Source organism: Vanellus vanellus (genome assembly GCF_965231255.1).
Source record: "Vanellus vanellus genome assembly, chromosome: 1".
In the NCBI taxonomy this organism is placed as follows: domain Eukaryota; kingdom Metazoa; phylum Chordata; class Aves; order Charadriiformes; family Charadriidae; genus Vanellus; species Vanellus vanellus.
In genome coordinates this window covers 204,368,377-204,396,260 of record NC_138905.1, presented here as the reverse complement: position 1 = coordinate 204,396,260, position 27,884 = coordinate 204,368,377, and the positions used below count along the sequence as shown (strand labels likewise).

Sequence of the window (27,884 nt, the reverse complement as noted above, 5' to 3'; positions counted from 1 at the left end):
TCTTCTCTTGAGTCACTGCGTTTTACAGCTTTCGTTAATAATTTAAATTGCCATCACTTTAGACCCCGATCTCTTCTATACTCAATGAAGAGTCATCTGTTGTTATATGGGTCACTTTATTAGGTTGAAAAATAGTAAGAAGAATTAAAGAGAAGTTATCTGAAAATTTGAAAGGTACGTCGTAGTGGAAATTAAAATAGTTGTTCTCCATCTTACAGCCTCTTCTGTATTATTAAAATTATTCTCACTGTTTATGTTTAGCACCTGATTTATGTTTGATCCAAAGCACCAATCCCCTCTTCCCCAAGTGGGGAGTACCTCCATGAAGGAGGTATTTACTGAAATTAGGTGCCTAAACTAAGCAGAAACACAAGTAATGGGAACATATGCCCTATATTTTTCATCTAAAAGATTAATAACTGATAATTACAAACGCTGAGCAATTGAAGCTCACATTGACTTCAGTATGATACATACTTCAGCACCTCTGCAAGCTGTAAATTTCAGCCTTTTCTGCATTGTGTTTCCTTAGATGATTTGTTAAATTTAGTTCAAAAGACAACCTGTATATCTTCAGTCTGTTCTTTATTTCGTCTGGTAGTTAAAGCAATGTTATAGTAAATGGAAACGTTTTTTTGACACATGCCCAGTGTGAAGGAAAGAGCAGGGAAATAGATTTTGGTTTCTTTCTGAGGAGAATTAACATCCCTATTTTGAAACTATTTTCAAGGTCAGTTTTGTTTGGTTGTTTCTGGTATGTAGTCATGTGTTTTTATAAAATATTTTGTCTGGAAAGCAAATGAAGAACGCAGTGATACATCATTTTGTGTAAAATGTAGGTTAATTCTTACTGAGTTTACAGGCTACTGTTTGTGTCCACAGGCTACTGTTTGTATTTCATACCCTAAGGGAACCAAAGTGAGTGTCTCTTAGTGGCTGTGATTCTGACCTTTTGCACTTACCTGTTTCTGACACAAGCAAAAATAAAATCCATGTCTGATTTAAACTGCAAAATCCAGAGCCATAGGCGCTCCTAGAAAACTGAGTTAGAATGCATAACTCTATTATTTATGAGTCTTAAGCTGCAAAATTTGTACACATGTAATTTTAATCATAAAGCTCCTCAAGTGATTATTTATAAATGTTTACAGCTTTTTACCTCATAATAATCTCGGTTCTGAAAGTAGTTTATATTAATTTAAATTTTTTAGTTTGAGACCTTGTTTTAGTGTGCATAAGACTATAAAATTACCTGCGTTTGCAGAGGCTGTTGGAAGTTGCTTGGGAGAAATAGGTCCCATGGATTTCTCCACCATAGCTCTTCAGCGTGCTGAAAATGCGCTGGATTCTAAAGCAGCGGACTTACTTGAAGACAGAAAGCTTCAGTGGGTCTTCATAATGTTAACTCAAATAAATACTGCTTTAACAGATAATTGGTGAGTATACTTATTTATTTAACTAGTTCAAAGCTGAATACGAGCCATTAAGTTGTATGTTGTTCAAATAACGTAACGCTCTGGAAGTGTTATGAATGCCTGTTAATGTCCAACCATTTGCTTCTTCAAGGCTCAGATTACTTATCCAGTCACACTTAGATGTTTCCTAGAAATTCTCTAGTTGGACTCCAGCCGGAGAGTCTCTTCTGTGCTATAAAGGATAGCACTGCTGCGGAGTAAATGCTCAGGCTTTGCTTTATAACAAAATACGCAATGGCATATTTAGTCCAAAATTTTCTGATTTGATGCACGTGTCGTTAGATTGTGGAATTATTTGCTTTGTATGTTTGTAAAGGTGATTTTGAAAATAAAACATCTGAATGAAATTACTAATAATGATGTTGTGTATGTTATTCTTTCAGTATTGATGTTAGAGCTGCTGCTGTTTCCTGTTTGAAAAACATACTAGCCACCAAGTCCGGCAGTGAATTCTGGGAAGTTTATAAAAATAAAGCTGATCCCATGTTAATCTATCTACAGCCTTTCAGAATTGCTAGGAAAAAGGTACTTCTTCTGATATACCTTATTTATATGACATATGGGGTAGAGAAAACATAAAAATACATATTTAAAGAAATTAAATTTGAAAATATTTTTGAGATAGACTGATGAATGCAGAATTTGGACTTTTCATCGGTCTGATTACAAATGTGATTGCTTTTTACATCCGTTTCTCCTTTCTGTTTCAGCATTTGTGACTTCTTCTCATAGGAAATTGGCATTGGAAAGCTGTGTACTTTCATTATTAGGCAGACAATTTTTTATTACCTGCTCGGTTATCTAATACATTCTTTCTCGGGATTCCAGTATCATTCGATGCGAAAATGTAGTGGAAAATAGGTCAGAAAAAAAGGTGCATAATTAACCATAGATCAGATATTTCCTAATTTTCAAACTTTTGCTATGTAACCTAAATGTGATGTCAAATGTGGGCTTGTTGATGTTATCAGTAAAATTTTATTTTTAATACTTTCAGATTTCCTTGGAAAACTTTATATTTACTTGAACAAAAGTGATATTGTCTACAATTAAAGCACAGTTAATATTTAATATGTTTCAATCTGTGGAGATTGCAGTATGTTTTTTTTTAATGCTGTAGAATTTGTTTATATTTGCAATATATATTTTTTTCTTCTAGTTTTTTGTAGTACCTGCTAATGATACAGAGGCTCCTTTAGAAACTTTGGATGACACAAACCTGTGGATACCTCTGGGAGAAAGTCATGAGACCTGGATCAAGCGCCTAACTAGTTCAATACTGGACAGTGGAGGTGTGCAAAATGAAGTTCTCCAGTTAATGAAGCCACTGTGTGAGGTGAGCTAAATTATACATATGTATATATGTGTATATATGTGTGCTGTGGTGCACAAAAATATATTATTACTCACCTTGATAGCAAACAGTAATTTCTGCTGTTAAGTTACTACATTTTCTTAACAGTAATTCATATGCTTCATAGTCAGATATTGTAGATACCCTTAAAATACACTTTTGAAATACAAGATTTGAGAGTTAATTGTAAACGTAGATGAACTTCATATGACTGCTTTAACTGAGTGCCAGCATAGCCCTATTGAGGGGTTTACATTTTTCATATTACGTGTTCTTTGTCAAGCATTACGTATTTGTTTGAATAGTTGTCAATTTGGTTATAACCTGAGAAAGAAAGGCTTTGGGTTATTTTTCTTAGCAGCTGCTGTGCATGATTGTTTTCTAGGTGAAAACAGACTTGTGTCAAACTTTGCTTCCGTACCTGATTCATGATATCCTTCTTCATGACTCAGACGAATCTTGGAGAAATCTTTTGTCACTTCACATCCAGAAGTTTTTTACAGCCTGTTGCAGATTTGCCTCCTCTAGTAGATCTACTACACCTCCAAATTCTGATTCAGGTAATATTTTTGTTTCAGCTGCAAGAGGGATTCTGGTTCTCAAAAGATTATCTTCTGACATCAAACATATGATGCACACTTGTAGGCAGACAGAATTTTAGAAGTTTCCGTCCAATTGTTTGATCTTTTTCAGTGGAGATACCAGTAATTTTGAAGCTCTTCATTGGCAGCACCCAAGTAGTTACTTCTGTATCTTGTATTTCTTTCCTTATTCACAACTGGATAATGTTTATTACTTGCTGAATTTAGATGTGATCCAATGTTGGACAGTCTCTTAAAATGACTCGTCGGCAGTTAAATTCCTCTCTTACTCAGACAAAAGCGATTAAAGGCACTTGGATTTTCCCCTTGGAAAAAAGACTAACCCTTGGTTTAGCTTCTGCCTAATGGTGGTAATGGTGTCCCTGTGTATTCAAAAGTCATGTTCCATTCCAGCAGAATAAAGGAAGTTCTAACCGAAAGAACTGCAGCTGAGTATGAGTAGTGCAGTAAGTTCTATGAAAAACAAAGCATCTTCTAATCAAGCTGGCTGGTGTCTTTTCCGGTTAGATTGTGGTTGAAGTTAACAGAAATCCTGTGTAAAAAATAAGGTCTTTATAATTAGACTATGGGAATGGTACATGCAGTTATTTTCAGAAGCTGAAATAATGTATTTCTTTTATTTGTGCATGTCCCTTAACACAAATACAGTAACCGCAAGTTAATGCTTTTTTGTGCAGTAGCTACTCTGCTATATCTTCCAATCCCTTTTTCAGTGACAAATCACCAAAGGGATGAGTCTGTACAATGTCTTGCAGTCTCTTTACAGGCAAGTTATGCATCCTCCAGAGACATAAAGGAACCCGTAGTATTGCAGTTTGTCCTAAGAGTGGTGTAAATAAGCCTAATGAAACTAGGCGTATTTTAAGGTACTTTTCATAGATGCTGACTAGCCTAGCCAGAAAGATTAGAGCAGTATTCTTTCATATTTTTGAAGTCAGGTAACAAGCTGTTCCCACAATCTGAGTATTTTTATTATTGTCCTACTTTGTAAGATAGAAAAGGATTAACAATTTCCTGTTTCCTTCCTGTAAGCAGCCAGGGAAACTACTGCACAGATTTATTCTCAGATGTACAGAGTAACACAAAACGTTCTATGAAAAAGATGAAGGGATTTGTTTTAAGTTTTATAAACTTGCAGTTAGTTCAGTGATGCCGATAAGCAAATGATAGAGGCCCCTTCAAATATTGTGATTCTATGCAAGGGATCTTACTGAGGCAATAAGGGCAAAATAAAGGACATGGAAAAGCTTTAAATGGAGTTCTTCAGATTCAAAACTGTCCTAGTAAAAACTTCCTGGAAAACCTAGATAAATTTCATTCCAATCCATCAGGATCCAAACTGTGGCAAAGCCCAGGCAGTTAGACATGCGAGAGTTGAGTGCTTCTGAACAAGAGTCTTTCTGTTCATGCATTTTGACATGCCAGTTCTAGGAATTGGCTGTTAATCTTGGGAATTTAAAGCATAAATAGTTTGAACGTCATGCCAATCACTGCTGTGCCTGAGAAACCAAACCTAATCGTAAATTGCCAGCTGCTTTACAAGAGTCAGACCCACCAAACAAAAAATAATGTTTTGGACTTAGTGCCTGTCAGTCTGGCCAGAATCATATGTCAGTTGAATCTACTGTTTTGCAGCAGAGATGTAATTTTTTTGTTGAATGAATCTTTCATGTTCAGTTATTTCTCCTTAGAATTTAGAAGTTCTGTCTGATATGATGAAAAAACAGGCACCATTTTCATTTTCTGTCTGTAAGCTTCTTGTTAGCAAGTGAGTATGAACACCATGCTGACAGCTTATAGTTACCATTATAGTAATTTGGTCTGTTGTTCAACAGATCCTGAAAAATAACTTTTTTCTTCCAGCTTTCTTGGCCCGTGCCTTTTCCTTCCCCGACTTGTTAATAATTTCCGGTACCCAGATATAATTCGTAGAATGGTTTGGGTTGGAAGGGACCTTAAAGGTCATCTAGTCCAAATTTTTTTCATTCAGAAATTTTCAATTATTCATCTGATCAAATTACGAAAGAGGAAGGAGCAATCTCTTTGGGGCATTGACTGCACCGTGCTAACAGAATGGACCCTGCCTGTGAGACGCTACGTCTACCTTTGCAAGTAGCGTAGCACATGGGGATGGATCTGGAGAGCAAAATGCCGTGGTGCGTTAGGAACTGAGAGCCAGATGTCTCTACTGTATGTCTTTTGAAAGTTAAGCATGTGGGAGGTGACTTATAAAGAGGTGTTGATGTTCCTTCTATAAGGTCTTTGGTAGCAGTGGAAAGTGATCGTTGTTCGTTTCTGTTTGTTGGGACACATGAAATGCCCAGATACTTCTTTTTTTATGTGGCTTTTGCTTTCTTCAAGGGAAATTTCTAGTTCTGCGTCTTACTGTAGCATAGTAGTAATGAAACCCTTGCTTATGCTTTCCCTGTTTCTTGCTTCTTGTTATTGAGAAATTAAAAATGTCCAGAAAAATGAAAAAATTATTAACCCAATGACCAGAACACAACCTGTAGCCGCCTGATTTTTTTGTAATCCAGAAGCAAGGTGTGGAAATATAAATTCTTTAAAAGTATGTGTCTGCGTATGGTGCTGGTTTTTTGTATAAGCATACACACTCTATAAAAATCCACAGTAAAGCTATTAATAAGTGTGGCTTTGGAATAACTTTATATGGCTCAATCCTAACGGAAGAGGTCTGTTTTGGAGCTTTGTGCAATGACATTGGATCATCTCTGAATGCTGTAAGAAGAAAAAGAATCCACAAATTACGAATGCAAAGATAGTTTGATAAAGAAAATTGTGGTATAAACTACTGTAATGTCACTAACATCATATAAGGATGGGAAATACATTTTGTGACAAACTATTAATTTAACTTTGGAAATGCCATCAAAGGAAGTTTTTAGTTATTTTCTCGGGTACAAAATACACCTTTTTTTTGTAAATGGATATGTTATGACAAAAGTTCATTATGTTCTTTCTTTTGAAATATACATCCCAGAGCAAGAAACCCATAATTTTAGAAGTTTGGATAAAGTATCTCGACGCGCCATGCTTGCTGTTGTTGATTACTTAAGAAGACAAAAGAGGTGAATTATAGCTTTCCAAAATGTTGCTTTAATTTAATTATGACTGTTCTGAGATCTGTTGACGCTCTAGATTAAGGAAGAAAGATGCGGTAGAGAACGTGTCAGTTAAAAGAATGAAGGTTCAGTAGTGACCTTGCATTTGTTACCGAAGTGATTCGACTAGCCCTACAGGGTTCTAACTATGCTGAAGGAGTTTTCTAAAATCTTTTTGTCTGATAAACTTTTTGTGCTATGGGTTTGGGGGAGGGGGGACTAAGATAAACGTAGCCTTTGGAAGGATTGGATTGATATTGTTTAATGTTAGAGAGAAGGTCTGTTACAGCAATATTAAAGTCTTTATTTAATCAGATCTGTTTCAGGTACAGTTTTTGATGACAGCTTCTGGCTAGATCTGAATTATCTTGAGGTTGCTATAGCAGCACAGTCTTGTGCTGCTCACTTCACAGCCTTGCTCTACACAGAAATCTACGCAGACAAGATAAATATAGACAAACAGCAAGAAAGGTACAAGGCTTCAGGAATGCGGTTTGTTGACATTTCTGGTAAAATGGGTTATGGGTTTTGTGTCTCAGTAGTGTTTTGTTATGTGAAAAGTCAAGGAAGCTTTAAAAAAATTCCGTAGGCGTGTGTATTGACCTGGAAAATATTTCTACCAATCCTTGAATGTGAGCCCAACCTTGCGAGTTTGCTAGCTGAGAGACACTCAAAATAGTGTCATTTTGACTTCCAACCAGAAGGTTTTCTTAGTAGCATGTGTTCTGGAGAAACTTCACTAAAGCTAGTGCTTCTGAATACTAAAACGTATTGAATCTCACTTTCTAAATCGAACGCTTTTGAGATTCTATTTCTCATAATTAATAGTGTGCTAGTGGTTAAATTACAGCCAGAAGTGAATCAAGGCGGGAAGGAAACCACAGAATGATGACCAGACTTGTGTGGGTAGAGCTGAATGATCCTTGTAGAAGGAGTTTTCTTCTACAATGGACGATTTTCTTTGTCTTCCAGTCTAACAAGGTCAAAGTATGGAACTAGTTTACCAGCTTCGTTTTGGCGACAGATATCTCTAAGGCCGTGAATGTATAAGAAAAGTATGGTTGTAAGCATATATATTATGTAGTTGCTTTTATTCTTTCCCAGAAGAGAGCATTCTTTCTTCAGGCATTCACAAAAAAAGCAATTTGATTTCATAAAAGATTAGACATTACAAGGTGTTGGGTTTTTTTCTCTGAAAAACCACCTTGATGTTGATATTCTCAGTTCAGCTGATCACTGTCATTTTGGTGGAAAGCCATTTTGAATAACAGGCCTGATCTTGCATTTGGTGGTTGTGCTCCTTACTTCTTAAGTGTTGTTTCAAATTTTCTTTAGGTCTTTGTATGAAATTTCATTTATCTTTACTGGTTGAAACATTTCTTCCAGGTCATCTTTTAAAGCAGCTAAGAGTTTGACATTTGAAGAAGAAAGTCAAAGAACAACTATTACTATTTTGAATGAAAAAAGTAAAGAAGAAACTGGCATAAGTTTACAGGTATATGTGTGCACTTCATAATCTGAAAGCAAACCTCATGTAATTACAGTAAACAGTAGGTTTCATCTGAGCTGAAGACAGATCTAGTTGAATTTCAAAAAATATATTTGAAGGTTGTCCTCGCGGTCTAATTCAAAGTTTACTCAACTGCCTTTTGCTTTTCAAACAGTCCACTTAAGCCCAGTGCTGTTTTTTTAATAACTTAGTAGAGAAGTTAGGTAGTCCTGAAGAGTTGTGCTAGACTACTAAGCTTTTCTTCCTGGGATGATAGCAGGCTCAGATACTGCCTAAAGGAAAATTAAGCAATGGTAACAACATGTTACACGGAAGGACTGGTATTTATAAACTCACATTGATACATATAAAACGCACTTGAACTGGTTCCAAATTCTTTGTTTTATGGTGCATGTTCTAGGACCTTCTCATGGACATATATAGAAGCATTGGAGAACCTGACAGTCTCTATGGCTGCGGTGGAGGAAGAATGTTACAGCCATTAGCACGGTATAATTTATTAATGTTCTTTTGTTCTTTTAAGTTCATTGCTTTCATTTGTTAGTAAGGAACTTAAATTGAAAACTTCTTGTTACCTTACAACAGGATAAGAACATATGAGCATGAAGCAGTATGGGAGAAAGCCCTTGTAACATATGACCTTGAGACAAGCCTCTCTCCATCTACTCGCCAGGCAGGAATAATAGAGGTAATTTTATTTTATAATAGGAAATGGATGCAGGAATTGATATCCATCATCCCGAGAGTCATTTGTAGTAAATGCAAAATTGGTTTAGGACTAAAAGAGATAACTTTGGTCATCAAGTCCAGGCCACTGTCATAGGCATCCAAACTTCATAATATAAGACAATTCATTATTTGTCCTGAAAACATTTAGGCTTCTAGTCCTCTTGTCACTCACCTGTAATCCCTATCTTGGGTAATGAATGTTGTGAAATATTTCAACATAAATATATTTATTTTTATACAGAATTTGGCCAGCTCCTAAAATGACAAGATATAAAAAGTAATGTAATTGGTTATTTTTACCATCTCATTCTTTAAACCTCTCTATTATAGCAACTATCTTACTGAAACTGCGGTATTTCTGATAAATAAATAGAATTTGTGTTGTCTTGTTTTAATCCCTTAAAAATATGTTGCTTTTTTAGCTTAAAAATGTTTACACCAGTTCTTTAATAACATACCACAGGTATATCTGTGTTTCACCTCTTTTCATTTTCCTATGGTACTTCTTTTTTCCTACCCCAAATTATTTATTACAGTTGTTAAAATTCCATTGTGTTTCTCCTTCATAATGGCTGCATACGTAATCTGGATAAGTGGTCCCAATTACAAAGTCGTCATGGTCTTCAAACAGATAAGAGTTTAGGAGTTGTAGAAAACTTTTTCACACCCCCACCAGGAAAAACAGTTCATTAAGAAGTAAAACCAGTTTTGGCTTACTACCCAGGAAGGATGGAATGGAGAAATGTGAGCAGGTGGTTCATTTGAAACACAACATAGCAATTTTTTCCGGGATTGCAGGTATCAATAGTGTGGTTGGTAGTCTTATTAAAAAGTTTTCATCTTATATAGTGCTGCATTTAGTAATACTTATGGTTTGGCCTTACCCGCAAAGGCTACTTTGTTTCCAAAGGTAAAACAATTCAGTTTATTTCAGGAGGAAAACCAACTATCAGTAATTTTGTTAATTCCAGGCTCTGCAAAATTTTGGGCTTTGCCACACTCTGTCCACGTATTTAAAAGGACTGGAACATGAAAACACTGAGTGGTGTGCAGAACTACAGGAAATACGCTACCAGGCAGCATGGAGGAATATGCAGTGGGGCCACATCTCTTCTGTCAAGTAAACCAACTTACTTTTTTACTAGTTCTTTAAGTGAAAGGCAACGGTTTCAGTTCCAAGCAAAAAGGCGTCATTAGAATATAATTTCTATGAAGCAGGTCATCTGATTTATCTTAATCATTGAATTGAAAAGCAGTCTTTTTCACTTAGACCTGTCTGTTTTGTATGCACATCACTTTTCATTTTCCCGGGAAACTGTATGCAGTTGATTCTTCGTTTTCATTGTTCATACCTATAAACTGAAATTTTACATTTTGAACTCAGGTAGTAGACATGTCTTAAGTACATATGAGGGATAGATAGTTTTTAATGTTTAACTTATGATCAAATGGGGAAAATATTACTTGGTAAGCCACAAGAGGTTATCAAGACCTGGATAAGCAAACGCCAGTGTTGATTCATGGCTCCTCCCTCTTAAGGAGTAACCTCCTCCCTTATGTACTCTTGGATGCCTGTCATTAGTTATTTCGTATGACTGGCCAGGGTGTAGTGCGAGCTCTGTCTCTTCCTAGTACAGCTACATCATCGCGCATTTTAGGAGGAATACATTACAGATTCACTGCATTTTGGCCAAATCAGAAGTTACATGGTGGGGTCTTATGTAACTCCTCCTTCATTAACCCTTTGTAGTCATGAGAGTGGTGGATTTCTCCTAAGATTCTTATGGAGAGATGAGTCTCGGGGGACATACTCTTGGTTTGTTTATTCTCTTCTCGTGCCCTGCCTTAAGATCATTGTTTTGAAGCACCTGAAGGACTTCACAGGCATAGCCTGCTGAAGGGCGTAGGTCATGCCACAACCAGAATAAGCTTCATATACGTGAACTGTCTTTGTCCCTGGGTTAGGGTTTTTGTAAGCCTCTTAGGCAAATCGAATATTCAGCTTTAATACAGGAGTAGGAAAACAACATGGAAGATGAAAAGAGAGAGAATGAGATAGCAGGAAAGAGGAGGGTCAAGGAGAAGAAATAAAAAATGTGAAAAAGGCAAGGAAGAGAAAATTAAATTGAACACTATGGGTTTTTTCAGCCTTCGATTTTCTTTATTTTTTCCTTTTTAAAACTATTGCTGAAGGTAAATGTAAAAAATTGTTGGTCTGAACTGAAGTTGCGTACATACCATAGTATGTATCTTTAAGCATAATACTGTGAGAAGTGTGTTATGATTAAATTTTTATTGTGCAGTTGGTTTTGTATCGTATTTTAGATACAACCTTGAACATATTCTCTGTATTCCAAATGTTTTGACCATTACTGGTTTTTCTTTGTTTTAAAGTAATAGCTTGAATTTATAAAATACTAAATTAATTTAAAATTTAAAGGGTTGCATTGTTTTTTATCGTGCAAAACAGCAATCCATCCAACTGCAGAAAATGTACTACTAAAAATATTTGTCATAAAGATAAAATTGACTAATTTGTAGAGAAGTATAATTTTCCTTTTATTTTGTGTTACTTTTGTCTTACTTTTAAGAGATGAGACAGGAAGACCGGGATACCATGAATCATTGTATGATGCTCTTCAGTCTTTACGAGATAAGGAATTCTCTGCTTTCTATGACAGTCTTAAAGACGCCAGGTAACTGCATGCAAATATTCTGCTATTAGAGAGAGAGAGACGGAAAGTGTGTGTGTTTATAGTCACAAGTTATGTATAAAAGACTACACCGGGGTTTTATGGGCTTAAATACAGACTTGTGCGTAGAATAAAATTAATACTTTCGGACTGCAACTCCGTTTCTAAGTTTTATAACTTAAATTTATCTTTTGTGCGCGTGCAATTTGTGGGCTAACTGAAGATACGTTTCCTATAGTATACATGCCTTATATTGCAGTCCCCTTAGGTTGATTTGAATGCTGACTACTCTTCTTTAGCTGAGCTGCCACATAGGCTTTGGAGTTTATATATGCTTACCGTGTTTTTATTTATCGACAAACTTAGTTTTCTGAACTTTAATGGTGATACGAAATAATTCCCAACTGAATAGTTTTGCTGTTTAAATTCTGTTTGCTGTATGGAAATTATGTTATGGATCTTTGGAATTATCTGTGGATATTAAAAAAAATAATTTATTACTCTTTCTCTATTAAATCCATAGAGTGAATGAAGTAGAAGAGCTGTGCAAAGGCAGCCTTGAGTCTGTTTATTCATTATATCCAACTCTTTGCAGACTACAGCTAATTGGAGAATTGGAAAATATAGGTCTTCTGTTCTCCAGGTACTTTTTTAAGCTTGTTTCATGCTCCTTTCTCAGTTTTCAGGATTTTTGGTAATCAAGTCTAGCACAAAAATAAAATTACCTCAACAAATGTTATTCATGAACATCTCAAACTTCATCTTAAAAATTATATGGATTTTAGCTTTACTGTGTGAAGACAAGCCTGGATTCTCTTTATTTCCAGAGTGGTCTGGTTTTAATTATTTGATGATATGCCAATATTGTATTTTAAATAGTTGTTTTCTTTCCTTTGTTTTGAGTTCCCTGGTATGCTCCAAGGTAGCAGTCGTATCTCCTAGCTTTTGGTGTACTAAAATAACTGAGTCATCCTCTTCTAGTTTCCTTTCTAAAAATGTTTTCCATTTCCTTGACAATACCCATAGATCTATTCAAAGTTGTTTCAGTTTGAATCACTTTCTTCATGGACCACTATTACCATCAGTGTTCTACCTGAATTCTTAACGTTGCTTTTTAATCATAGGAAGGTATTTATCTCTGTAGGGCTATTAACATTGATTTTTTTCTGCTATAGTTGTGTCAGTTTGGTAGCCTATAGTCATACTACAGTCATTTAGCATGTCCAGGACCTTATGAACCATTGCTATTTGCAGTTAATGAATCGCCTAAGAAAATAATATACATAATGATAACCTACATAGCTACAATGTCACGGTTTGGAATTTATTCTTATTAATCCATATACGATCTATATATAATAAAATAGGAATCTTGGTCTCTAATCTTTTAAGTAGCCGTATGTTTGAATGCAGTTCCCTTTGCTCATGGAGCTTTAACACAACAGTTTTTGATGCTTAATCAAGAATGTTTACAGTGGAGTTATTCACCTTACTAATGTTGATCTCTTGATCTTCATGTTTGTTAAAACTGGAAGCCTGCTAGTTTATTCTGTGTATTAATCACTGTAGGGTTTTATGGACTGTTTCTTGGTTTTGAACTGCAGATTGTGAACTGCCTCAGTAGTTTACTTTTGTTATTTATCTTGCATTTTACCAATATTTAGCAAGAATTAATAACAGGTCTTTTTTCCTTTGCTAACAATTGCAGATCTGTTACTACTCAACAACTGAATGATATTTATTTGAAATGGCAGAGACAGTCCCATCTTCTCAAGGACAGTGACTTCCATTTCCAGGAACCTATCATGGCTCTGCGCACTGTAATTTTGGAGATACTGCTTGAAAAGGAGAATGAAAATACCAAAAGAGAATGTATTAAAGACATCCTGACCAAACATCTAGTGGATCTCTCTAGATTGGCAAGAACTGCTAAAAATACACAGGTAACAAATTTCAGGAAAGATCAATGACAGATGTTTAGGTTTTTTATATAAAAGAACTTCATTTTTAACAGTACTAAAGATTAACTGTATTCTAGGTTTATTCAATGAATCAATTAGAGAATTAAATGACGTAGAACTCTTTCATAAATTGTATTTATGGGCATGTTTTCTGAATGATGTTTGTAACTGTAAGCTACTCTATGAGGTAGATAATATAAAAATGAATTTTTTAGTGGAGAATGCTCTTATAGCTCTCTTACTTCGTTTTGGTGCAGTTGTATATATCCAGCTTTCATTTGCATTATACTGTTGCAGTGTTCCAGAGTAAAGCTGCAGAAAGAACTCCATTGCATCTGTATATTTAGTGTTGTCTTCAAGGTTTTATACTCTCAAAGCACCATTGCACTGTGGTAAATATCTCTCTGTGAGTGACTTAATGGGATTTGCAGTATCAATGGTTTCTGCAGCTGCCAATGCATTTGAAGTCCAGAGTCAGCCTTTGCTTGTTCTGGATAGTGCATCTGGAGGAGTAACTCAGTAAGAGTTTATAGAGCAACAGTAGAAGAAAAAAGAACCTCAGCATAAAAGAGTTCCAGCTAAATATATAACCTGCAAAGATGTTTAACACTTCACATATGTGAAACTATATTAAACTTTGATTTCAGGAAGGTTCTAACTATTTTTGTGAATAATGATGAAATCAGTAGAACAGCTGTCTTTGATTTCAGAAATTTATAAGGTTTACTCAGTGCCTCTGGAGTTGTTTGGGAAAATTACTTGTTCAGATTTTTTTTCTCTCATGTCTGCCCAGCCACTAACATTGTGGTGACGTGTCCTGTAAGACCCTCAACAGAAGTTAATTTTTTTTCACTTTGATTTTTAGTTACAGAAGAAGATTAAAATTGGGGTGCCATATTTTGGAAGGATTAGAAGGTTCTGAAAGAGTTGGGGCTGTTCAGCCTGGAGGAGAGAAGGCTCCGGGGAGATCTTATTGCGGCCTTCCAGTACCTAAAGGGGGCCTACAGGAGAGCTGGGGAAGGACATTTTACTCGGGCATGTAGCGATAGAATGAGGGGGAATGGCTTTAAACTAGAAGAGGGCAGGTTCAGATTGAACATTAGGAAGAATTTTTTCACTTTGAGGGTGGTAAGGCACTGGCACAGGTTGCCCAGAGAGGTTGTTGAGGCCCCATCTCTGGAGGTGTTCAAGGCCAGGCTGGACGTGGCCTTGGGCAACCTGGTCTAGTGGGAGGTGTCCCTGCCTATGGCTGGGAAGTTGGAATTTGATGATCTTCAAGGTCCTTTCCAACCTAAACCATTCTATGATTCTATGATTGAGCCAGTGTGCTTCTGAAAACACTATCGTTTCAACCTCTTCAGTGTTGTAGGTGATGTGCAACCTTTGGGGCATAATTCTGTGCCTTATCATTCTTTCAAACCGTGGGATGATAACCCTTTCCTTTTGGCACACCAGTAGTTGACAACACAAAGTGTCTGGGTGGAGGAAAGTTTTTGAGGAAGCACTCTTTGCAACTGAAGGCTTTTCTTCCTCTTTGGTGCCACTGCCATCCATCAGGAGAAGGAACAGAGTGCCATATACAGAATCATCACACTGACCACTAACTGAAGTACTCAAACTTACATTGTCATTTACATTTTAATTGTTTATCTTGCTTATTTAAAAAATTGATTGATTTTGTTATTGGTTGGACAACTTGTGAAAATACACTTTAATCTCGATACCTGACATTGTTGAAAAGATAGTTTGTTCTTTGTGATGTCATAGTGATATTAGATTACTAAATAATAAGGATGTTACTTCACCAGTGATACGAATTAGGAGATAGGCATGCAAAAGAATTAGTGTATGGTGGTGGTGTTTTTCTTACTATTTTTCTGCGATCTCTTAGGTCTTAATAATAGTCTCTAAACAAAAAATATAAATCCATTATTTCAGTAGGTACTGATTGTAGGATTTCTATACTTTATACCTCCAAGTAATTTAAAATGTTAAACATTGATACTTTATTTTGGGGTTTGTGAAGTTTAATTCCATAGTCTATTTTTGTTGCAAATCAGGCTTTTCTGCAAGTATATAGAAAAATAACTTCATCTTTTTGCTGCAAATAAGTTCTTAGCATTGGATAGGCAGAATGTGCTGCACAAGTAGAGCAAATGAAGATGGAGTTTAAAAACAAAACTTGCTGTGAGATACATGTATTTGACTTATAGAATTGTTTATAAACTTTTTTCAATTTCAGCTTCCAGAGAGAGCTATGTTTCAGATCAAGCAATACAACTCAACGGGATATGGAGTTTCTGAATGGGAACTAGAAGAAGCTCAGGTTTTCTGGGCTAAAAAGGAAGAGAGTCTTGCACTGAATATTCTTAAAAGGATGATAAAAAAATTAGATGCAGATTGGTTTCAGGTATGTGTTACATAATGTATAAACTTATGGGAATTAAATGATTTAAGAACTTATTTCCACTTTCTGAAGTTTTTCCTTGGAAGAAAATTAAAAGGCTGTCTGCAGTATTCTTAAATCTATTTTGTACTCTCAAAACGTCTGAAAGCAAAAAAAAATCCATGTTAGCAAATCTTATCAGGGGTTTTCAAAGCAAGTCTGTGAGAGTGGCAAATGTTAGAATTCATTATTCATTATTATGCCTCCAGTGCCACCACTGTGAAATATATAGCTTTTTAAAATCAGATAATTTCCCTTGATAAAAATATTAACTTGTTTTAAACAAAACTGTTACATAGGGGTGTATCATCTTGTTCTGTGCCAATAGTTAAAGAAACTAATCACCAAGTAGGATTGTTTGGGCATAGAATGATAGAATCAGTTAGGTTGGAAAAGACCTTTGAATCTGACTGTTTACCTCATACTGCCAAAACCACCACTAAACCATGTTCCTCAGCACCACATCTACACATCTTTTAAATACCTCCAGGGATGGTGATTCCACCACTTCCCTGGGCAGCCTGTTCCAATGCCTAACAATCCTTTCTGTGCAGAATTTTTTCCTAAAATCTAATCTAAACCTACCCTGGTGCAACTTGATGCCATTTCCTCTTGTCCTATCACTTGTTACTTGGGAGAAGAGACTGACCCTCACCTGGCTACAACCTCCTTTCAGGTAGTTGCAGAGTGATAAGGTCTCCCTTCAGCCTCCTTTTCTCCAGGCTGAACAACCCCAGTTCCCTCAGCTGCTCCTCATAGTAATTGTGCTCCAGACCCCTCACCAGCTTTGTTGCCCTTCTCTGAACACGCTTCAGCACCTCAATGTCTTTCTTGTAGTGAGGGGCCCAAAACATGATTTGAGATGTGGCCTCACTAGTGCCAAGTACAGGGAGGCAATCATTTCCCTAGTCCTGCTGGCCACAGTATTTCTGATATGTATTATGTCAGAAACTAATATTGTACATGTTTTTGTTGTATGAGTTGAGGCTTCTATTTCAGTGGGGCTGAAGCTGTATCAAAAAGTGTACAGAAATTGCAGGTGAGTTTTTGACTGATAAACATTCACTACTGTATCTCAGACTTCTTTGTCCCTTGAACTAATCCATTATCAAGGAACATAGATATGACCTGGGGTGCTCTGTCATGTCTTTGAATTCTGCCTCATTTACAAGCACACTGAGCTGTGAGTTTTATGTTGTACTTCTGAAGTGGAATCTTGCCTCAAACAGGAGAATGTTTTCTCATCAAATTTGGCTTCAGCAAGTGCCTCTGAATCTTAGTTATCTTAGATATTTTTGTAAGCTTTCTGAACAATTCTGTCACTCGATGTGAAGCAAATACTATATTCCCATCTCCAGTTCAGAATACAAGAACTGAAAAAATCCCTTGCTCCTATGCCAGCAATATGAAGTTCGTAAGAAAAAGTATAAGTATACTTATATAAGTATAGTTGGGCTGTTGTGGTTTAACCCCAGCCAGCAGCTAGGACCACGCAGCTGTTGACGCAGTTCTGCCCCTTCCCCCTGAAGGGCAGGGAGAAGAGGGAGAAAAAGAGGGGAAAGGGAAAGAAAAAAGTCATGGGTTGAGATAAAGACATTTTAATAGAAAAATAACAGAAAAGGAAAACAACAACAACAATAATAATAATGACACAAGTCACTCTCACCACCCAGTGAATCGGTACCTTCCGAGCAGCGATCGTGGATTCCTCCCCCCAGGCCAACCCCCATTTATATACTGAACATGACATCTATGGTATGTTATATGCCACTGGCCAATCCATTTTTCTTTCTGTGCTCCTTCTCCGCTTGTATGGGAAACTGAAAAGAGTCTGTTAAAAGTATAGACATTGCTTAGAAACAACTAAAACAATATACATTATTGACATTCCTTTCACAGCAATCACTAGACAGAAAATCACCTCTTTCCCGTCTGAAACCAGGACAGCTGTATAGCCAGAGTATTCCCCCAGCCTGATTTGTAGCACAAGAACTTCCTGAACCAGAGGTAGTTTCTTTGTAGGTAATTCCTTCCAATGATATTTATACCATAAATTTGTCCAGTCACTTTTTGAGTCTGTGCATGCTTTTAATATCCAAGAAAACCTTGTAACAAGGAGTTTCACGGCTTAATTCCCACTGAATTTCCTCACCAAATTTGCAGATAACAGCAAACCGGAAAAAGAGATAGATTTTCTGGAAGGAAGAGCCATCAGTCACAGAGACCTCAGAAATTTGGAAGGTTGTGCCAATAGGAATTGCGTGAGATCAGTGGGAAATCCTTCACCTGGGATAGAATAATCTGAAGCAGTGTTACAGGGAGTGTAGCTTTGCCAAAAAGGGCCTGGGGGGTTCCAGTGAACAGCAAACTAAAATGATTCAACAGTGTGCCCTTGTAGCAATGAAGGCGAACCATGTCCTAAGCTGCATCACCAAGAATGTAGCCAGTAGATTAAGTGTGATTATTCTACTCTGTTTGGCACTTCTTAGCCCACACCTGAAATAATGTGTCCAGTTTTGGTCCACCATTCAAGAGAGAAATTGAAAAATCGGAGACAGTCCAGAAAAGGGCCACAACAACAATTAGAGGGTTGGAGACCTTGGGAAAGGAATAAAGGTTGTAGGGATTGGGTTTTTTTAGCCTTAAGAAGTGAAGGCCTAGGGGGATCTAGTCGGTCTTCCAATACCTGAAAGGTAGTTGTAGTGAAGATGGAGGTAACTCCGCTCACAGAGATGCACAGTGAAAGGGCAAGAGGCAGTGGCACAAGTTGTTTCAAAGGAAATGCCATCTGGATACAGGAAGAAAATTATTTACCCAGAGAAGTGATGGAGTCTCCCTTGCTGGAAATAAACAGTCGAAACTCAGTTTAGGAGGGTCCTGGAAAACTTAATTTCAAGTCCTGCTTTCAACAGAAGGTTGAGTCAGCTGATCTCCAGAGGTTCCTTCCAGCCTCAACTTTTCTGTCACTCTATGATGTTCTTTATGAAAGTTATTCTGACTTTTCTTCATATTAATCCATCTGTCCTCTTTCTGTTTTTTTTTGCTAATCTGTCCACTTCTGAGTCTTACTGAACTGTGCTTCCCTGGAACTTGTTAAAATATTGGTGTCATATCTGCCACCTGCCATTCCTCTTATATTAAGGCAGTTTTAAGCAAAACCTTTTATACCTCTTTCAGTAGTTCAGTTATTTTGTCTGTAATTGCTGTGGACCTCTTGGAAAAACACATTCTGATCCACGTGAGTTGATAGTTTTCATTTTGTCCATTTGTTCAGTAGCCTTTACTGTTGACACTTCAATAGCAGCCAGACCTTTGAATCCCTCATAAAAAAAGGCTTTGCAGTAGGATTCTTCAAGCTCCTCTACAATGAACACAAACGCAAATAATTTATTTTTTTTTCTGCTTGATCTTCTCAGAGGGCTGTTTGTTTTATAACTCTATTGTCTTTTTATCAAGTCGACTGTCTAGTGGCTAGCTGCTCCTTTATTTTTTTTTTTTTTGTTGAGTCTTCTTCAAGTTCTTTGGGGTTTTTGGACAGCCTGATGGTGGGGTTTTATTTTTTCATTTGACAGGATATTTTTTTACTTCTTTAGTATATTTTCTTTTTCACTTGGACAAAACTTCATTTTGTGTACTGATGTGGTAAAAATTTCTTCGTTATCCTTACCTTTGTGTTAGCTATGATGTCTTTGAGTATTTTTAGGAAGAGTAATAAAAATTCATTTTGAACCCATATATATTATTAAGGAATATCACACTGCAATAAAGTTGGAAACTTTTGGGCCAAGTTCTCCATACATATCAGGGTAAAATCAAGAGCTGCTGCTCCTCTTTTGATTTTCATGATTGCTCCATGAATCAGTTGATGAGAGCCCCCAAAAATTTAGTCATTCTCTCGCCTTCCAGTGTTGCGTTTATGCTGTCCACATAAGGAGGTTTTGTATTTTCACAGTCCATGATATCCTTCAGTATTTCACAGTCAGCATTGCCATCTTGATCAGGTGGTCTTTAATACGTACCCGGTACTAAAAGCATTTTGGAAACTTGTCCTACTATACAGTTAAAGTTGAGCTTTCAGTCTGGAGGCAAGTCCTTTCCTCCATCGTCATCTCAGAGCACTTTTAAACAAGTTTCCATGTAGAGGTCTGTCTGAAAAATATAATGATCACACATAAGTTTCCGCAATTCCTGAATGTTTCCTGTGGAGTGTACTATGGTACTTCAGACTAAATGGGGTTATTAGAAAATGCAATTCTGGAAACATGCTGCGAATTTATTTAATTTTTATTACATTTTGGCATTGTTTTATTCTGGTTTTCATTGTTCAAACTCTCAGGTATTTAAACATATGTGCTCTCCTTTAGTCTAACGTAGAATGTGAATGTGATGTAAGGTTATTGACTACTGTAGGCGTGGATGGTAAATGACTGTATTACATCACATGTAATAGGCCCAAGTCATTGATTTATATTCAGGGTTTAAAAGCTTTATAAATTGCCTACCTCATATGTAAAAGGTATTTTTATTTAATCCCTCCTTCTCTTTTTTTTTTCCCCCAAACTTGTTTTCTCAAAGGTTGAGAATGATCCTCGTCTGAAATTGATGTATACAGAGTGTTTGAGGCTATGTGGAACCTGGTTAGCAGAAACGTGCTTGGAAAACCCTACGGTCATCATGCAGAAATACTTAGAAAAGGTGCACCCAGTCTTTGAAATGTGCAGTCTTTGAGATAATGCTGTGCTAAAACATGACGTTAAAATGTCAAGTAAATTTTTCAATGCAACCTTTATTTTTCTGGATAGAAAATATGTTGTCTTATAAAAATAGTTTCACATGGTATTGTGTAACTCTGTAATCTTATGAAATATTCAAAATATGGCTTTATAGAATTCATAGTGAAACTTCGGTGTAATAATGGCTTAGAAGTGCAGCAATTACAACTACCAGTCCAATTTCCCTTTGCTATTCCACTCTATGTCCATCCTTTCCTTCTCAGGACAGGTCATCCACTTACCATGTTTTCAGTATGGGCATTATATTTGTAACATTCTCTTTTCGGGTGCTGGAAAGTCTTGTTCTAGTGTTTCAAAGTACTGGAATTTTTTTTTTTAACTCTTAGTCAGTAGTAGAAACATCTTTATTAATATTTGTCCACTCTGCATTTCTTTATTTCATGCTACTTTGTGAAACTCCACATAGTTGCTTTTCTCTGTTACTCTCTACATGCTTTCTTCACTCTGATGATTTGAATCAATGACTTTCACATATAATTTCCTTTTTGGCGCTTTTTGGACTGTCTTCTCTTTTTTTCCCACCATCTTATGATATAAGGTTGTAAAACTATTGTAAAACTTCATGCCTAGTTACTCTAAAAGTTGGATAGCTGCAGGAGATTCCTGTATGGTTTTTACAGCTGTTTCATACAGCATAATCTTTTTGACTGCTTGCACTGAAACACTCCTCAAAGATTAAATTCACTCAGGAGAAAAGTATTCAGCTGGTAGGTTTTATTTTCCGTGCATATATATTACATCATAGGCAACATAAAATAACCTGTTCGAGCAGATGACCCTGCTTGAGCAGCGGGGTTGGACAAGATGACCTCCAGAGGTCCCTTCCAAACTCAACTGTTCTGTTCTTCTGTGATAATAGAGTTTAATCGAGTGTTATGCAGAACTATTAATCTGATTATCAGTCTTAACCATTATTATAACTTCCATTTTAGGCTGTGGAAATTGCTGCAAGCCACAGTGGAGACAGCAGTGATGAGCTGAAGAAAGGAAAGATGAAGGCTTTCCTGTCTTTGGCTCGTTTCTCTGATAATCAGTACCAGCGAATTGAGAATTACATGAAATCCTCAGAGTTTGAAAATAAGCAGGCATTACTGAAGAAGGCCAAGGAGGAGGTCGGCCTCATCAGGGAGCGTAAAGTTCAGACAAATAGGTGAGCCTTCAAATGGAGAGGGGGTTACTATGGAGTTATCAGAGGCTCCATCTTTACTAATTCTCTGGGTGAGGGCTACAGCAGGGGTCACATCTCTGCACCTGAATTTTGCCTCCTCCACAAAACAGTGGCCAAATCTGTGGTGCTTGTTGTGAATAGTTTCTGAACTGTGCCTGAACGTGGTCTAGGAGAGTGCTAGGTAGTGTGTGGACCTACACCAAAGGAATAGCTCCCACAATTTTTCTCAATTGTTTATTTTACTGTGCTTGTACATACAAAACAAGTTAAAAAATGTTAAATTAGTAAGCAAGAGAACTAGGGATGGCCTTGCTGTAAGTTCATTAGGAGATAACTTGTTTAAAAATAACATCTGTTCACATAGATATACAGTGAAGGTTCAGCGAGAACTTGAACTGGATGAATGTGCCATACATGCCCTAACTGAGGATCGTAAACGTTTCTTGTGTAAAGCAGTGGAGAACTATATCAGCTGTTTACTAAGTGGAGAAGAACACGATATGTGGATCTTCCGACTCTGTTCCCTATGGCTTGAAAATTCTGGAGTCGATAAAGTCAATGAAATGATGAAGGTATATGTCTGCTGTCGCTTTTCCTTATGCTTTGACATTAAATTACCCATCTTTTTTCTTCTCCTGTGTTTCTAGAAGGTGAATTACAGTGCTGTGCAGTATGCTTTCCTATGTATCTCCTTAACTTTTCCCTCAAAACTTGCTTTTTTAGTCATCGTTGCTCATCAGCTAGTTTTTCATCAGAGCACTGTAATTCTCAACGCACTTTTAACTTAATGTAATTTAGCGTTTTAATTTGACAAGTCTGTATGATTAAGCGTATCTCATGATCTTTCACTGTTGTTCACCTTCATACCTTGGATACTACCCATCTTCAACATCCTTTACTACATCATTCCACTTTATATTATATATACTTCTAGGTGAAAGATATGCTTTTAGATTGTCTGTATAACACAGTACCCATGGACCAGTAAAATTCTCATTCTCAGGCTGGTTCTATCATTTCTGGATTCGTGCAGGAAATCTGTTAATTCCTACCTGAATGATCTGTTTATAACAGAGATGCATATAACTTAATTCTTCACTTTGTGTTATAATTAACTCTGAAAAATAGAAAGTGTTCCTTTACTCTCATTTTTAACACACAATTGTTTCTTGTCTTAAACTAGATTGTCATTTTTTTTCGATTAGGATTGTCTCTTCCCACAAAGAATCTAGAAGTGAATTCTGAATCAATACATCTAAGCTCTGCTCTAATGGAATAGAAAATAGTAGTTTTCTTATGAAGGACTTGTAGCATTCAGGAGGCAAAAGATCATGGGATACTCACTGGATTGTCATTTGATCACACAGAAATTATTACACTCAGTTTAAAAAAAAAATGCAAAACGAAAATTGCTAGCCCTTACCTAGGAAGGTAGTACCTAGTACTTTATGATCACAACTTTTTTTTGGTGTTTAGTACAGTTTTCTAACTGAATTTTCTCTACTACAGAAAAATGCAGAGAAGATCCCTTCATACAAGTTTTTGCCTCTGATGTACCAGCTGGCTGCTCGGATGGGAACCAAGATGATGGGTGGCTTAGGATTTCATGAAGTTCTGAATAATGTAATTTATGCTCTTCATATCTAAAGATATCTTGATTGGCTTAGTAGTGCATACTTCTTAACAATATGTATCTTCCTTTGTGCAGTTATAGCTCAATGAGTTAAATGAGTGATGAAAAATCTGTATAGTGGAGGGAGAGGGGGAAATTAGGGACTTTTTTCCTTGCTACTTAATTGATTTCCTTGTTGTATAAGAATAGTCTTATGCAGGTATAGGAATATACTTTGAATGTATTTTAGTTGTGGAAACACCATCTAAGTATTACTTTTATTTCTTATAAGGAACCCTAGAAGTTCAGTAGAATTAATAATGCTAATTAAGTAATTTTTTTTTCTTCTGTACAGTTTTCAATAATGGGATCTTTTTGTTTTTCTTGACAGCTAATGTCTAGAATTTCACTGGATCATCCACATCATACTTTGTTTATAATACTAGCTTTGGCAAATGCTAACAAAGATGAGCTCCTCTCAAAACCAGATGCAATAAGAAGAAATAAGTTAATTAAAAATGCACCAAAAGAAATCTCCCAGCTTGATGTGGTGACTACAAAAATTCTGTTCTATTAATCATATTCAGTCCTTTCATTTTGTTGAAAAATAAATAGAAAATGTCAAAGGGTATTTTAGCATAGAGCTCATCAGCTGACATTTGTTAAGAAAGAGTAGGAGGAAAAAAGTACTTTTAATAATAAAAAACCCTTCTTTTGTGCATACATTGGTAATTATTATTGAAAGATGTAATTATGGAGTTGAACAAAACGTGGTTAACATTTCCTGCAATAAATAGCCCCAATTATTGTGAAGAGTTTTGTGATAGATGTCCTTGATGTGGGATTGTGTAAAAGGCATTTTAGATGCTACAAAGACTTGAGAGGGTTTATTGTTAAAAGTACACACTGGATTGAGTATTTTTTCTGCTTTGAGTGATAACATCTGTTCTATCTAAGTGTTCAGCTTTGTGCAGTATATTTTTTGTTCCTTTATACGACCTTTATATGTTAAAAGTCATGATGATGGGTAATACTGAACTGTGGCTTCATGTTAATGTTATTGCTTAATTTTTACTGGAACCTGTCTTTGGAATCATCTCATATCTAGATTAATGCCCCTTTTTTCCCCCATCACTGTCGGCCTGGCGTGGTTGTTTGTCATTACCCTCTTACCCCACACATGGATACAATTTTCCACCACATTTTTATGTGGCTTTTTTTCACCTTTCTCTCAGATTTGTAGTTCTTTTGTGGTCCCACCGTTAGGAGTAGGATTATGCTAAACTCAGCTAAGTCCCTCGGAGCTAGGCACGGAAGGGGCACATAGGCAGATTTTTGCCTTTTGCAGAAAGGCTTTTTCTTCAGTTGGGAGGAAATAACAGAGGCAGGAAGGTGGTGGAAGAACATCCAAAACTGCCTGTCCTTTTTTCTGAAGAGTTTTTGCACTTTGCCTGAACAGATTTGCTCCCTCTTCATCCCAAATAATATTTTACTTTACTCTTTATCTCAGATTAGACAACACAGAACTTTTCTTCAAATTATGTCTGTTGATATCACAAAGGGCTGTCCGTTATTGCAGTTTTCTCTGTTCTCATAGGATGTGTCTCCATTGTATGTATTTGACTGCATGTTATGATGCATCTTTAATCTTACAAGGTGTAGTTCGTAAGACCTGATGTTTGTATTCTGTTGGAGTTTTTTAGGACAGAATGAAGGCTGCTAGCAATATAATCAATATTGTAAGAAAAAGGAGAGCTCATATGGTTAGAGACGTTGAAGCACTTTGTGATGCTTACATCACATTAGCAAATCTAGATGCTAGTCCATGGAAATCTCAAAGAAGTAAGTCTTGGAAAAATTATTTTTGTTTTTAATAGTGAAGATATATTTTATTTTCTTGGATTAAAAGGGGTATTTCTAAATATTGATATTTAGTTAAAGGAGATACTGTGCTAGCACTGTGTCCTATTTTTGATAAATGTAGAACTGAGTCTGGGCTGAAAGTCATGGTAATTAACTTGCACTGTAAGGTTCAGACTTTCTGACCACAAAACTCCAGAAGATTCCAGTTGTCCTGTGGTCACCTTCATCAGCTCAACAGAAGTATGCAGTGAGGTTTTGGGTCCCAAAAGCAATGTATGCTGTTTTTTGTGAACTTTGACGTATGTTTATGGTTCTGAATTTAAAAATACTAATTCCTTTTAATTACAGAAGGAATAAGTATTCCAGCTGACCAGCCAATTATTAAACTGAAGAACTTGGAGGATGTTGTTGTTCCCACCATGGAAATTAAGGTGACTGAAGTTGAAATAAATTTCAACAGTTTTCAGTCAGGGCATAAATCTCTTCATCAAATTCCCATGTTCTTTATAGGTCAGCCTGCCGGGGTACTTTTCTGTCAGTTGGGACATGCAGGGTGAGATGGCTTCCTTAGGCTTTAGAAGACCTTGACCCCAAGTCTTATATTCGCTGGATAGTGGCTTATTGTGGCTCATTGTATGAAGATGGCTTTGCCACTACCACTGTCACCACTGAAGAGTCTTTCAATATGAAAAGGGGTGAAGAGCTACCTAAATCACCGAGATTATTTGGGAATCTGAATCTCCTATTTTGTAGGTGCTAGCTCAGAGTTTCAGGGAGAAACTGTCCAGAAAGGTGTGAGAATTAATAGGTATGCCTCTTCCGCTCTTCCTAAATGGGCAGCTTATATGTTTTTACCATTCAGTAAAGGCGAGTGATCCGTTCCCACTAGCATAAGTGGTTGATTGGGTGGGTGTATAGGCACTCGTTCTTAGATGCCACACATTCTGCTTATGAAACTTACTAGTTTCAGGAGTGTGGAGTTGCTTTTTGGGCCAGCTACCTAAAATGTAAATGTTATGGAGTCAAACTTCCTGTAGTCCCCTCAGGCTGTGTCTGTAAAGCTGAGTACAACAAGCCAAGGGACTGTTTTATGCCCTTTGACTTCAGAGGGCAGAAGTTGCAACCCACGCTAAATAGCATTTCTTTGTGGGGCTCCTACTGGCCCCGGGTGTTGCTCCTTTGTACAACTCCATTGTCCTTTTCTTTGCCTTTCTTCTTCTCCAGTACAAACTATCTGAAATAGTTGGAGGTCTGATGTAAACAGCTGGAGCGATATTTCCTTACAGCTCAGTGAGTGGGGTTACTTTGGGGCATGGGGATATGGAGGAGGGCTGAAGATACAGAACCCATAGATTGAAACAGTTTTAGGATTGTAGATTGGGTCCGTTTGCAGCCTAATGTAAACCTAATGGCCCCCAACTGTACAGGAACATTTTTTGGGGTGAATGCGAGTTTGGATGGGCTGAAATTGTGTCAGAGCTTGTTTAGGGGAAGTCAGCAGCACCACATCCCCTCTGCCAACGAGGTGAACAAGGAGGAATCAAACTCACTCCTTTGCTCAGCATATTTTTGCAGCCTTTGTGGGTATTATCCTTGCAGATGATGGAATATTTATATTAATATTTAGCATATAGTCTGCTAACGAGGTTTGCAGACAACTTATTACCACTTTCTCTGAGTGAAGTGGAGGTAATATTTATATTAATTTGAAACTAATTTATAATTTCAGGTGGATCCCACAGGACGATATGAAAACTTGGTGACAATAAGGTCTTTTAAGCCAGAATTTCGCTTAGCAGGAGGCCTGAATCTGCCTAAAATAATAGATTGTGTAGGATCAGATGGTAAAGAAAGGAGGCAGCTGGTTAAGGTAGGTTCTGTCAGTTGTAATGACATCTTGGAGACTTGGCTTGTTGGAATTTTTCAGTTTTCTCATGTATCATTTCTGCACCATCAGCAGACTTTTAACAGTTCAGTGTAAGTTTTGTTAGTTCAGGAATGCTTTAATAAAGGAAATTGCAAAGTAATATTAAGAAATATAATAATGATAAAATATAAATAATACAATAATAATTAATAATATTAAATATTTTTGTAATTATTTTTCAACAATGCATGTAATATACCGTAGCTTACCTGACAACTACCAGACCTGCGACTTGTGTGGCCATGTCTCGACTAGTGACCTGGAGCGTACAGCAAATAAGCGCCATCAATGTTTTGTGTTAAATACCTCCTTTTTTCTTTCTTCCCCATATAAAAAGAATTACAATTCAGAGACAATCAAAAACATGCACACAGAAACACAAATCTCTAAAAAACCCATATTTCTCTTCAACCTCTCTCGCTTTGAATGTAAACATTCAGCAGCTGCTGGGAGATTTCTGTTTTGCTGTTAAGTTTGAAAGTTGTAAAGAGAAGTATGAATCACTAGATCTGCATCCAGTAATCAGAACTTCTGTACCAACTGATGCTGCTTCAGCTGTGTGCTGGATTGCTAAATATGGTGAATGAAACTGAAGCCTAAATCAAATAACATTAGTCAAAAAAAAGAAG

The 27,884-nt window shown here is 36.7% G+C and overlaps 1 protein-coding gene across 1 annotated transcript in view; it reads left to right on the top strand.

Annotated features, from left to right (window-relative positions):
* The window catches only part of ATM (ATM serine/threonine kinase), a gene marked incomplete at its 5' end in the record, with an annotated part of 72,018 nt that overhangs the window by 36,217 nt on the left and 7,917 nt on the right, over positions 1 to 27,884 (top strand). Inside the window, 22 exons of the mRNA XM_082498856.1 lie at positions 1,265 to 1,436; positions 1,859 to 2,000; positions 2,635 to 2,811; positions 3,215 to 3,389; positions 6,433 to 6,520; positions 6,869 to 7,024; positions 7,940 to 8,048; positions 8,464 to 8,552; positions 8,649 to 8,751; positions 9,764 to 9,912; positions 11,384 to 11,488; positions 12,009 to 12,128; positions 13,194 to 13,428; positions 15,689 to 15,856; positions 20,468 to 20,587; positions 21,618 to 21,835; positions 22,218 to 22,425; positions 23,363 to 23,476; positions 23,857 to 24,015; positions 25,169 to 25,307; positions 25,677 to 25,759; positions 27,058 to 27,198. Coding sequence (XP_082354982.1) covers positions 1,265 to 1,436; positions 1,859 to 2,000; positions 2,635 to 2,811; positions 3,215 to 3,389; positions 6,433 to 6,520; positions 6,869 to 7,024; positions 7,940 to 8,048; positions 8,464 to 8,552; positions 8,649 to 8,751; positions 9,764 to 9,912; positions 11,384 to 11,488; positions 12,009 to 12,128; positions 13,194 to 13,428; positions 15,689 to 15,856; positions 20,468 to 20,587; positions 21,618 to 21,835; positions 22,218 to 22,425; positions 23,363 to 23,476; positions 23,857 to 24,015; positions 25,169 to 25,307; positions 25,677 to 25,759; positions 27,058 to 27,198 — 3,170 coding nt within the window. The remainder of the gene's footprint in view (positions 1 to 1,264; positions 1,437 to 1,858; positions 2,001 to 2,634; positions 2,812 to 3,214; positions 3,390 to 6,432; positions 6,521 to 6,868; positions 7,025 to 7,939; positions 8,049 to 8,463; positions 8,553 to 8,648; positions 8,752 to 9,763; positions 9,913 to 11,383; positions 11,489 to 12,008; positions 12,129 to 13,193; positions 13,429 to 15,688; positions 15,857 to 20,467; positions 20,588 to 21,617; positions 21,836 to 22,217; positions 22,426 to 23,362; positions 23,477 to 23,856; positions 24,016 to 25,168; positions 25,308 to 25,676; positions 25,760 to 27,057; positions 27,199 to 27,884) is intronic.